This window comes from Syzygium oleosum, unplaced genomic scaffold, assembly GCF_021117445.2.
Source record: "Syzygium oleosum isolate NSW1041296 unplaced genomic scaffold, Sole_v2.1 Sole_v2.02, whole genome shotgun sequence".
In the NCBI taxonomy this organism is placed as follows: domain Eukaryota; kingdom Viridiplantae; phylum Streptophyta; class Magnoliopsida; order Myrtales; family Myrtaceae; genus Syzygium; species Syzygium oleosum.
In genome coordinates, this window is record NW_026607486.1 from 3,749,323 (window position 1) to 3,762,208 (window position 12,886).

The window sequence follows — 12,886 nt, forward strand, 5'->3', positions numbered from 1 at the left end:
GCGTTGTCAAACGGATTTTTGTTCAAAATCAGTTCTCGAAAATTAATAAAATAAAAAAACAGAAAAAAGAAATGATTCGTGTCACGATGACTACTTGTTCTCGCTCCAATTATTAAATGCACGAAAAGTAAGTGATTAGACTTAGGTCGAGTGTCGAAATCCAATCATTTCACGGTTTGCTTTATTATCAAATAAAATAAAGAGAGGAGGAAAAAAAAATCAAAAAAGAAGAAAAAAGATAAAATAATATAAGAGAGGAAAAAAAAAACTAGAAAAAAATTAGAAGGAAAACGAAAAGAAAATGACAGAGGTAAGAAGAAGAGCAAAAAGGCACCGATCGCACGTTGAAAAAGAAACGAATTGACACCGACTCTCTCTCTCTCTCTCTTCGTCGCTGCACACTCGATTTCGGCTCCGAGCTGGACTGGATTTGCTCCCGAAGATTCTCCCTCTCTCTCTCTCTCTCTCTCTCTCTGTTCTTTCTCTCTCTAGGGTGCACCGCCGGCGGGAAGGAGGTGGCTGTGCCGGCGTCGGTGGCGGCGGCGGCGGCGTCGTGGCGGCCGCGTTGCGTCCGTTCTTTCGTGCGTGTTCGCTCTTCTCGGCGCATGCATTCTCTCTCTCTCTCGCGTCGGAAGCGTCCATCCAATCCACTTGGCGGGGACGGGACGAGACGAAAAGGAAGAAGTGACGTCTCTCTCTCTTTTGCCCTAGATTCCGCGGCGGCTGCGTCCGATCCGATCTGCTCGTCCCGCCCGTTCTCCGATTCGTTCCGCCGTTCCCGTTTGTTTTGAGCTCGCCGAATCGCCTGCCATCGGCTGCGTTGTCGGTTTTTTTTTTTTTTTGGTTTTTTTGAGCGCGGCTGCTCGTTCGCGATCGCGCATTGCGTGGGCTGGGAAGATCGGATTCGGTCGCGGCTCGATGCTTGTGGCGTGCTCGTTGATCGTCGTTTGGTCTCCAGGGCTTGGTTTTGGGCGATGAGGGAGGTGTCACCTGTGCTATCTATTCGTGTTTAAGCGAATTTCAGTTAAGTGCATTCGATGGCGAGGATTTGAAGTGGGCATTGGAAGGTGTATTAATTATTTTATTGGCCGGCAGGAGCTCTTGCACATCAGTTTGGTTTCGTCCTGAGAGGTACACTTTCTTGGTCTGACGAGCTTACTGCTAGAGTGATTTGACTGCTGCCCGAGGCTTCAGCGTATTAATTTGACTAAAATTATTGCTGTAACACGTTTGGATTTCAAAAATCGGCTTGCTTTTTCTATATTTTAGTTATAATTGTGCTTCTAGCATCGCTACTGATCTTGCGTGAATTCCTCTGGGGAAGGTCGGGGAGTCATCGCGGATGGGTTCCCTGGCCCACCCTTGGGTATGTGAGTCAAGATAGTGAAGTGGGAACGAATAATCAAGTCGGTAAATGTCTTTGGTAATTTTAATGAGCAGATAATCGCTTGGTTTTTCAGACAGCAGGACGAATGTGTGATGTGCCCATGGAGTGTTGCGAGGAAAAGTGAATGATTTTGTTCGCTGTCACGTGGTAGACTAAATTATAAAAGCAGTGGACCTAGTATGGTCATTACTGCCTTGCAGAATGCACGTCTGTTATTGAATTTTTTTTTTTAAGAGAGAGAGAGAGAGCTATTGATTGCAATCTCTCAAACTCCAGATGCTCTTGTTACATATGGGCGTGTGGACATGGATGCTGAATCACCATTCTTTTGTTTGACTCAACTATCAATTTTTTTTTGAAAACTTGATCGGTACTTGTTTCCGGCAGTTTCGAGGTCTTATCCGGCACTTTGCATCTCCACGTGGAATGGAGCAGAGGAACAAGTCGACCAGGTGGAATTGTTTTCGTTGATCCACAGGAGGTAAAGGGCAAAAGCTGAAGCAGAGAGTTGGTGCAGATGTCAAAGTCTGCTTCTCCCGGACCAAGAGAGTCTACTGTCCCATTGACTTCTCATCTGCAGTGAGTATCTCTTCTCCAAATCTTGCCAATGTGGTTTTAATTAGAGTATTAGGTGAAGGAGAAGCAATCCTTGATGGATCCATGCTTTTAAGTGCTTATTTTCGTTTGCCGGTCTTATTGAAAAGAACCCGGTAGAATTCAAATTTCTGTTACACTCCTGGTATCTTTTATTCCCTTTTCCTTTTTTTTTTGGGGGGGGGAGGGGAGGGGGGTTGCGGGGCTGTAGCGAGCTTATGTTTCGAATCACTTTTCTTACAGCATGCCATCATACAGTAATCTACAATTATGTGTTATGTCATAGGGAGTCAAATGGAGCAGCTGGACTGGATGATACAGAAAGCACAATGGCCACAGTTGCTCAGTTCATTGAGCAACTGCAAGCCAACATGTCTACAGCACATGAAAAAGAGCTCATAACAACTCGTCTACTCAGTATTGCCAAAGCAAGAAAGGATGCAAGGATGCTTATTGGTTCTCATTCCCAAGCAATGCCGTTGTTCATATCAATTCTTAGGAGTGGAACCTCTTTGACAAAAGTTAATGTTGCTATGACACTCAGCATTTTGGGCAAAGATGAAGAATTACGTTTGAGAGTCCTTCTTGGTGGTTGCATTCCACCATTGCTTTCACTTTTGAAATCCGAATTGACTGAAGCAAGAAAGGCAGCAGCTGAAGCAATATATGAAGTCTCAGGTGGTGGGCTCTCAGGCGATCATGTGGGTATGAAGATATTTGTTACTGAAGGTGTGGTACCGACCTTATGGGATCAACTTGATCCAAAGAACAAACAAGACAAAGTGGTTGAGGGTTTTGTTATTGGGGCACTGAGGAACCTCTGTGGTGACAAGGATGGGTACTGGAAAGATACACTCGAGGCCGGGGGCGTGGATATTATTATTGGTCTTCTGTCTTCTGATAATGCTGCTGCTCAATCAAATGCTGCTGCTCTTTTGGCCCGTCTTATGTTGGCTTTCAGCGAGAGCATTCCCAAAGTGATAAATTCTGGAGCTGTCAAAGTTTTGTTACGACTGGTGGGTCCGCAAAATGATGCTTCTGTTCGTGCTAGTGCCGCTGATGCCTTGGAAGCTCTTTCTTCTAAGTCAACCACAGCTAAGAAAGCTGTTGTGGATGCAGATGGTATCCAAGTTCTCATTGGTGCTGTAGTCGCTCCTTCTAAAGAATGTATGCAAGGAGGATTTGGCCAAGCTTTGCAGGGCCATGCGACACGAGCTTTAGCAAACATTTGTGGTGGGATGTCGGAGCTAGTCTGTTATCTCGGAGAGGTCTCACAGTCTTCTCGTTTAGCTGCACCTGTTGGTGACATAATCGGAGCACTTGCTTATTCTTTGATGGTGTTTGAGCAAACATCTAGTGTGGAGGAAGAACCATTCAATGTGACGCACATAGAACACATTCTAGTCACGCTACTGAAGCCTCGGGATGATAAATTGGTTGAGCGCATCCTAGAGTCCATGGCCAGCCTATATGGTAATCCTCGTCTATCCAGATGGGTTGACCATGCTGAAGCGAAGAAGGTGCTTATTGGACTTACGACAATGGCAACCCCAGATGTACAAGAGTATTTGATACTCTCCTTGACTAGATTGTGCTATGATGGGTTGGGCCTTTGGGACTCCATTGGAAAAAGGGAAGGAATACAGTTGCTAATATCACTGCTGGGTTTATCAGCCGAACAGCATCAAGAATATGCTGTTGAATTGTTGGCACTTCTGACAAACCAAGTAGATGACAGCAAGTGGGCAATCACCGCTGCTGGAGGGATCCCTCCATTGGTGCAATTGTTAGAAACAGGATCGCAGAAAACCCGAGAGATTGCTGCACTCATTCTATGGAACTTATCTTGCCATAGTGATGATATCCGTGCTTGTGTTGAAAGTGCGGGAGCTATTTCATCACTGTTGTGGCTTTTAAAGAGTGGTGGACCGAATGGGCAAGGAGCATCAGCAAAGGCACTCATAAAGATCGTGCAGACCGCAGATTCACCCACCATCAATCAGTTATTAGCATTGCTCCTGGGTGATGGTCCCAGTTCCAAATCTCACATAATTAGGGTTTTGGGTCATGTATTGACTTTGGCATCCCGGAGCGATTTGGTGTGCAATGGGTCTGCTGCAAATAAAGCGTTAAAAACTCTTGTCGAGGTTCTGAATTCATCAAATGAAGAGACTCAAGAATGCTCTGCTTCTGTTCTAGCAGATATATTTAGCATGAGACAAGACATTTGTGAAAGTCTAGCAACTGATGAGATTATTCATCCCTGCATGAAACTTTTGGCCAGCAATACTCAAGTGATTGCAACTCAGTCTGCACGAGCTTTGAGTGCTCTATCTCGTCCCACCAAGAGTAAATTAGCTAACAAAATGTCTTGCATTACTGAAGGGGATGTAAACCCTTTAATTAGTTTGGCCAAAAGTTCATCAATCGAAGCAGCTGAAACTGCAGTAGCTGCGCTTGCCAATCTTCTATGTGAACCCCAGATTGCCGCAGATGCTCTTGCTGAAGATGTTGTTTCTGCTTTGACTAGAGTACTTGGTGAAGGTTCACTGGAAGGCAAGATTAATGCATCATGTGCACTTAATCAATTACTCAAGCATTTTCCAGTGGGTGATGTGCTCACAGGAAATGCTCACTGTCGCTTCACCGTTCTTGCCCTTGTTGATTCTTTGAACGCAATGGACATGGATGGAACTGATGTTATGGATGCACTGGAAGTAGTTGCACTCTTGGCTAGGACAAAACAGGACACAAACTTGAGTTATCCCCCATGGTCTGTCCTTGCTGAGGTTCCAGCAAGCTTAGAATCTGTTGTCCGCTGCCTGGCTGTGAGCCCCCCTCTTGTCCAAGATAAAGCCATAGAGATACTGTCTAGGCTTTGCGGGGATCAACCAGCTGTACTTGGTGACCTTTTGATTGCACGATCACAATCTATTCATTCATTAGCTAATAGAATCATCAATTCAGCCAGCTTAGAAGTGAGGGTTGGGGGGCCTGCTCTGTTAATTTGTGCTGCAAAAGAGCACAAACAGCAGTCTCTTGATGAGCTTGAGTCTTCTGCATACCTCAAACCCCTAATATATACATTAGTGGATATGACAAAGCATGACTCCAGCTGTTCCAGCTTAGAGATTGGAGTTAGGACTCCCAGAGGTTTTATGGAAAGAACCATTTTCCAGGAGGGGGATGAGTCTGATAATTCTGATCCCGCCACAGTGTTGGGAGGAACTGTTGCCTTGTGGTTGCTGTCAATAATTGCGGCCTCACATGAAAATAATAGACTCATTCTTATGGAAGCGGAGGGGCTTGAGGCTCTTTCTGACAAGCTGGCCAGTCATACTTCCGGTCTCCAGGTAGCGTTACTCTGTTGTCAATTGCTTTCTCATTTTCTTGGGATTGAGATAAATTTTTTATTCTTTTTCGACCACTGTAGTCTTCCACTGGGTGATCATTGCGAACAATTCAGTTGCCGGGTAAATTAGATTGAAATGCATCAAGTGATGAGCAGTCATTTAGGGGCTTTAGCTTAAGATCCTGTCTCTTATACATCTTTTAACTCTTCTGATACTTGCCAATTAAATGCATACTTTCTTTTAAAATGTACAGAGATAGAGATAATGTAAGCCACATAGAATCAAGCGAGGCATTATAGCCAAGAGAGCGTGCCCTTAATTTTCTGGTTAGTTCTGAAGATTATCAAATTTTTAATATATCCATGACCAACGGCACTTAGTTCAGCACCTATAATTCCCTAGGATGCAATTTTTATTCGGTGCATGTACTTGTGACCCTCAATTCATAAGTCAAATTTTCTAGATATGATGCTTTCATTGTTGGAGAATATATTTTATTTCATGGAGCCAAAACATGATTTCTCAAGTTGAGCCCTAGACTTAAGAAAGTCATTCCACTTTGCCCTAACATGCTTGTGTGTTGATGAATTGTAGTTACATGCTGTATTTTTCACCAAAATGAAAAAAATCATTTTAATTTGGGCAAAAGCCACCAAAAACCCTAAACTATGCCTCCTACTTTAACACATTTACCCTAAACTTTTTTTTAGTGATACCAAAAATCCCAAATTTGTACCTGTGTGACACATTTACCATCCGTCAAAGTTCTGTCAATGAGAATCGTTAAAATTCTACCTACATGGACACCAGAAAGCAAATGGTTTTGACATGGTGCTCACATAGCTTAAGTGAAATAAAAATAATGTTGTTTTGGCTGAAAAATCGTCTAACGGAACCTTGACAGAGGACAAATGTGTCACATAGGTACAAGTTTGGGATTTTTTATGTCACAAGAAAAATTTTAGGGTAAATGTGTTACAGTAGGCATAATTTGGGGTTTTTGATGTCACAAAAAAAAGTTCAGGGTAAATGTGTTACAGTGGGCATACTTTGGGGTTTTTTGTGGCTTTTTCCGTTTTAATTTTGAAACATTAACAAACAATATCATGTGACTTCTAACTTTAAATGCCAATGTATAAATTTTTAAGGAGCCAATATACACCAAGGCAAATCGGCTTGAAAAACAAACAAAAAAACAGAAAGGAAGTGAAAAGAATGCACAATCCAACTATTGGATGAAGTTCAGACCAAAAGAAAACTAGTATTGGATGAGGTTAAAATTATTTAATTTAGACAGATGAAATTATTTAATTTAGTCTATGTTGAAAAGAAAATATGCTATTATTTCGCAGTATCAAAATAACTAGCCACTATTTTCGTAGTGGACTAAGGGCTGGTTCAGATTAATGCACAATCTGATGACAATTTGCAACACAATGGGCCATTCTTAGTTGCAAATGGGAAGGGGATATTTAGACAAAGAGATGAAGTATGAGGTCCGTGATCAAATTTCTGTTTTATTTACAGGCTGAATATGGGGATGCAGAGGGCATAAGGATTACTGCCTTGCTGTTAGCTATTCTATTTCAAGATGCAAATGTTATAGTGTCTCCAGCAACTCTCTGTGTTATCCCTTCACTAGCTCAGCTGCTACAATCTGATGAAGTGATTGATAGATTCTTTGCTGCACAAGCAATGGCTAGTCTTGTTTGCCATGGAAATATGGAAATAAACCTTGCCATTGCAAATTCAGGTGCTGTTGCCGGATTGATAAACTTGGTTGGTTATGTGGAGTCAGGTATGCCTAACCTCATTGCTTTGTCAGAGGAATTTTTCTTGTCACGAAACCCTGATCAACTTGCTCTGGAGCAGCTTTTTAAACTTGAAGATGTAAAAAGTGGCACCACTGCACGTAAATCTATACCTTTGTTGGTGGACCTCTTGAGACCAATGCCTGATAGGCCCAGTGCCCCTCCCGTTGCTGTTCAGCTCTTGACTTGTATTGCAGAAGGAAATGATACGAACAAGCTAATCATGGCTGAAGCTGGAGCTTTAGATGCTCTTACGAAGTACCTGTCTTTGAGCCCTCAAGACTCAACGGAAGCTACCATAGCTGATTTATTGAGGATATTATATATGCATGCTGAGATCATCCGGTATGAGGCATCAGTTAGTTCACTGAATCAGCTCATAGCTGTTCTGCGACTGGGGTCGAGGACTTCGAGGTTTAGTGCTGCGAGGGCTCTTCATGAACTTTTTGATGCTGAGAACATCAGAGACTCTGATTTGGCCAGGCAGGCTATTCAACCATTAGTTGACATGCTAAATTCTGCATCAGAGAGTGAGCAAGAGATAGCTCTTGCTGCCTTGACGAAGTTCACTTCAGGAAATCCTGTAAAAGCAGTGGTGTTTACTGAAGTGGAAGGCAACCCCCTTGAGAATCTACATAGAATTTTATCCTCTGCTTCATGCTTGGAATTGAAGAGAGATGCTGCAGAACTCTGTTTTATTCTATATAGCGATGCAAAGGTTAGGGCAGACCCAATTGCCTTGAAATGCATTCAGCCCCTCATAATGCTTATGCAATCCAAATTAAGTACAGCAGTGGAGTCTGGGATATGTGCTTTTGAGAAATTGTTGGACGATGAAAGACTGGTGGACCATGCTTCAGCCCTTGATATCATAGATCTCATTGTTGGCCTGGTCTCTGGGACAAATTATCGGCTCATTGAGGCCAGCATCTGTGCTCTCATAAAACTAGGGAAAGACCGGACTCCTTGCAAATTGGCTATGGTTAAAGCTGACATTATTGACAGATGTCTTGAGCAACTCCCTGTCGCACCCATTTCCTTATGCTCCTCAATTGCAGAACTCTTCCGCATTTTGACCAACAGCAGTGCCATTGCCAGGGGTTCAACTGCAGCTAGAATAGTAGAGCCTCTTTTCACGCTTTTGCATTCTCCGGACTTCAGCTTGTGGGGACAGCACAGTGCCTTGCAAGCACTTGTAAATATTCTGGAGAAGCCACAGAGCCTCGCTACTTTGAAACTCACTCCTTCCCAAGCAATAGAGCCATTGATTTCATTTTTGGAGTCCCCATCTCAAGCCATCCAGCAGCTAGGCACAGAACTTCTCTCTCATCTTCTAGCCCAGGAACATTTTCAGCAAGACATCACTACAAAAAATGCGGTTGTGCCGCTTGTGCAGCTTGCCGGAATCGGTATCCTCAATTTGCAGCAAACAGCAATAAAAGCACTGGAGAAAATATCTACTAGCTGGCCGAAGGCTGTGGCAGAGGCTGGTGGTATATTCGAGCTTGCGAAGGTTATCGTGCAAGATGACCCGCAGCCACCACATACATTGTGGGAGTCAGCTGGTTTAGTTCTTTCTAATGTTCTGCGCTCTAATGCAAAGTATTATTTCAAAGTTCCTCTTGTTGTCCTAGTTAAAATGCTGCATTCAACACTGGAGAGCACTGTTACAGTTGCTCTCAATGCCTTGATAGTTCATGAAAGGAATGATGCTTCAAGTGTTGAACAGATGACTGAAGCTGGAGCAATTGATGCTTTGCTAGACCTTTTAAGATCTCATCAGTGCGAGGAAGCATCTGGTAAATTGCTTGAAGCATTTTTTAACAATATTAGGGTTCGAGAGATGAAAGTCTCCAAGTATGCTATAGCACCTTTATCACAGTATCTGCTGGATCCACTTACTAGATCAGAGTCTGGCAGACTTCTTGCAGCTCTAGCACTTGGGGACCTCTCCCAGCATGAAGGACATGCTAGAGCTAGTGCTTCTGTTTCTGCATGTCGTGCTTTGATAAGCTTGCTTGAAGATCAGCCTACAGAAGATATGACAATAGTCGCAATTTGTGCGCTGCAGAATTTTGTCATGCATAGCAGAACTAACAGGCGGGCCGTGGCAGAAGCAGGTGGCATATTAGTAATTCAGGAACTGCTGCTGTCTACCCATTCAGAAATTGCTCGGCAGGCAGCATTGCTCATCAAATTTCTATTTTCTAATCACACCCTCCAAGAATATGTCTCCAATGAACTGATTAGATCATTGACAGGTACATTACCAGAGTAACTGATTATTCCTTAGCTCATATCAAGGGTCGATACTTCTTCTCTTTTCATGTATGTTCCTGGCTTTACGTTGTCATTGACCAAAAACTTTGCATGCCTAATGCATTGATGCCATGTATGCCATCTGTCCAGATTTTCTCGGTGGTATTCTTTGTCCTTCAATTTTAATAATATTGGGTTGGCTATTGGTGAGAATCCAACCCTCTTATTGACTGCAAAATTACGATCCAATATATCAAACATTTAGTTTTGGACCTATATTACTTTTTCCACTGCATGTTCACTGCCTTCTTTGTCTCACCATTTTGTTTCTCAGTTTTGATAGATGTACAGAACTTTCCCTTTTTACTTCATCATATATCAAATTGTGCCCCTGTTTCTTTTGCAGCTGCACTGGAGAAGGAATTGTGGTCAGCAGCAACCATCAATGAGGAGGTCTTGAGAACTCTGAATGTGATTTTCATGAACTTCCCTAAGCTTCATGTATCTGAAGCTGCTACCTTATGTATTCCGCACTTGGTAAATGCCCTCAAATCTGGTAGTGAGACGGCTCAGGAATCTGTTTTGGACACTCTATGTTTGTTGAAACAATCTTGGTCCTCGATGGCTTTGGACATAGCAAAGTCACAGGCCATGATAGCATCAGATGCCATTCCGATACTTCAGATGTTGATGAAAACTTGCCCACCTAGTTTCCATGATAGGGCGGACAGCCTTCTCCACTGCTTACCGGGATGTTTGACAGTGACCATTAAGCGAGGGAACAACTTAAAACAGGCCATGGGTAGCACAAATGCCTTCTGTCGACTGACAATAGGCAATGCTCCTGCACGACAAACAAAGGTAACATTTCTTTCATGATAAAAATCGTTTACCAACAATATCTTTTCACCTCATCGGCATGGCTTTGATGTATTTTTTTTTTTGTTAATGGTAGGAGCTTAGGAGGCTTGATCCCAATACTTTTAGTTTAGTTCTTGAACAGTTAATATTGGCATGCTATAAGTTGAAAACTCTGGCTATTTAGATTATGAAGTATGCATCTACATTTGCATCTAGACACTGATATTTTTAATTTTGCAACTCTCATAAAAGTGTTCTTTTTTCGTTTCTTTTTTATTTTCCTCCCTCAGGTGGTTAACCACAGCATCTGTCCAGAATGGAAAGAAGGTTTCACTTGGGCTTTTGATGTGCCTCCAAAAGGACAGAAACTGCATATCATTTGCAAAAGCAAAAACACGTTTGGGAAGGTCTGTGTGCTCTGACCACTCTATGTTGAAGCATATCAACCTAGACACTTATTATTGCAATGAATATATGCAGTTCATGTTATCGACCAGCACCTTTACCAGGCAATTCTTTAAATAAATGTAACTGTGTGTTCGATACATGCTTAACTCTTAAAAACTTATTATCATGCTCTATAGTCCTACATGGTAATCTGTACTTGAACTTGGGTGAGCAAGTAGCACATACAGCCAAAAGTTGTCCCGACCACTATCATGTTCTTCGATCTGACATGAGATGTGTCCCTTTTCAGGCAACTCTCGGGAGAGTGACTATCCAAATAGACAAAGTTGTGACAGAAGGAGTATACAGTGGATTGTTCAGTCTTAATCACGAGAGCAACAAAGATGGATCTTCCCGAACGCTTGAAATAGAGATTATCTGGTCCAACGGGACACCAGGTGATGACATATGAGGGGATTAAGTTAATTTCCCTGATGAAAATCAGAAGACGGCAAGGTCATGAAGTTAGCTGGAAAATTGATCAGTAATAGTGTGCAGGATGTTGATTTGCTTGTAATTATTTGTCATTTAAAGCTTCAGTTTTGTAGTCTGATGCATGGTGCTGCTGGAGGGGTGTACAGTATAAAACTTACGCAAACTAGCAGAGGCCATAAGAGTCGTGGGATTTTCGCTTTAGCCTTCTAAAGCTAAATTATAGATCTACTGTACAGGTCAGTCTTCTAGGATCTAGCAAGTTAAAAATCCTTGCAGAAATTGGCAGTAGTAATCGAATTTTGCCGATAGTGCTGCTCTTAGCTGACGAAATTGTTGTACTCGCGTCATGCTTGTGATCTTTCATGAGGCAAATCCTCTCTGCAAGCATTCGCATTCGCTTTTGTTTTGGTCTCAGAAGTGGATGTATAGGTTGTTTGAAATATTTCTTCTGGAGTTGCAAAATCTCTCAAATAAGAGATTCGTTCGTTGAGTTCAGAGGCTGAATGTCCGAGGGCTAGCAGGGGCCATTGCCTCCTCTGGCAGTTTGGTATCTGGTGCAATTTTATTGATTATTTATTGTATTCTTTGGAATTCCATGTGTATTTTTTAAACCTTGCCTCTAACAAGTTCAGATTTTGCAAACCTTCTGATCTTGCCTATGGTCCAATGGAAGCAGGAAGACAAGAAGGTGATCCTTAACTTCTCATTCCTACTTATTTTACTAGACATTAAGTTCCATCTTATGAGATTAATCCGAATTAAAGGTCGTGAGAGATAAATGGTTCTGATGGAAGAAATTTGCGGTGGGGGTGGGTTTTACCTCTTCGATTATAGACAGCTTGACCTGGAATTGACTCGCATATAGTTATTTCCAAAATCCGTGTAAGACGGACCAGGTGCATGTACCTGGGTCTATCTGGACCGTTAAATCAAGTGGGTTTCAATGTTTCATCATCTACATGAGGCCGATTGGATTTAATGACTTTTTTTTTTTTTGCTCGGAACCGGATTTAACGACTTTGATAGGCTAATGGGGCATGCGATTAGTCCACATGATAATGCACGATCCTCTGCCCTTGTAGAAGATGTAGCATAGGACAACCGAAACAAAGTTTGCAAAAACTCATGTTCAACGGCATAGTTGCCGGACTGTTTTAAAACAATAAAATGGAAAATAAATATGAAGAGGTTTTTGCCTCCTTTCTATAGTAAACAAGAAACATAAACTAACCGTCTTTTCATTAGATGCCTGTTTGATCGCGCAAAAAATGACACGGTCGTATACACTTCGTAGCGCGAGAATCCATCCAAGATAGGCCATAGCTATCTCTCATTTTCATTTCTACGATGCCGAATGGGTTTTCGTCAAGACCCAAATTGCTTGGCAATGCGACTTATAATCACTAATCACCAAATTGGATTATGATATTTGATCCACGTCTTAGATTTCAACCTTGAGCTGCTTAGGAAGGTCGAATCGATACATCATCACAAATCTCGAGAGTAAAGTAAAATTGGTATGGGTTTCGCAAAAAAGGCACCCTCAATCTAAAGTTTTGTTCAACAGGGCAGTAAGTCGGGAGCTCGATTCTGAGTAGAGACGATTGACTAATAATAACCAGCGTTTTGAATGGACGTGATGACGACACGTGTCTCGCACACAGAATATCACTACACGGGGTGCGGTTCAAATGGGACTCACCCCACGCATCGACCGACCCGCCCAAAAAAACAAAAAC

The 12,886-nt window shown here is 42.4% G+C and overlaps 1 protein-coding gene across 1 annotated transcript; it reads left to right on the plus strand.

The window, feature by feature from the left end:
* Nucleotides 1–376: 376 nt before the first annotated feature.
* On the plus strand, nucleotides 377–11,637 carry LOC115667749 (protein CELLULOSE SYNTHASE INTERACTIVE 3). Its single transcript, XM_030589294.2, has 7 exons — nucleotides 377–1,131; nucleotides 1,775–1,966; nucleotides 2,268–5,334; nucleotides 6,862–9,406; nucleotides 9,811–10,265; nucleotides 10,556–10,672; nucleotides 10,963–11,637. Exons 2-7 carry the CDS (start codon nucleotides 1,905–1,907, stop codon nucleotides 11,122–11,124), a joined length of 6,408 nt encoding a protein of 2,135 aa, XP_030445154.1. The 5' UTR covers nucleotides 377–1,131; nucleotides 1,775–1,904; the 3' UTR covers nucleotides 11,125–11,637.
* The last annotated feature ends 1,249 nt before the right edge of the window (nucleotides 11,638–12,886 follow it).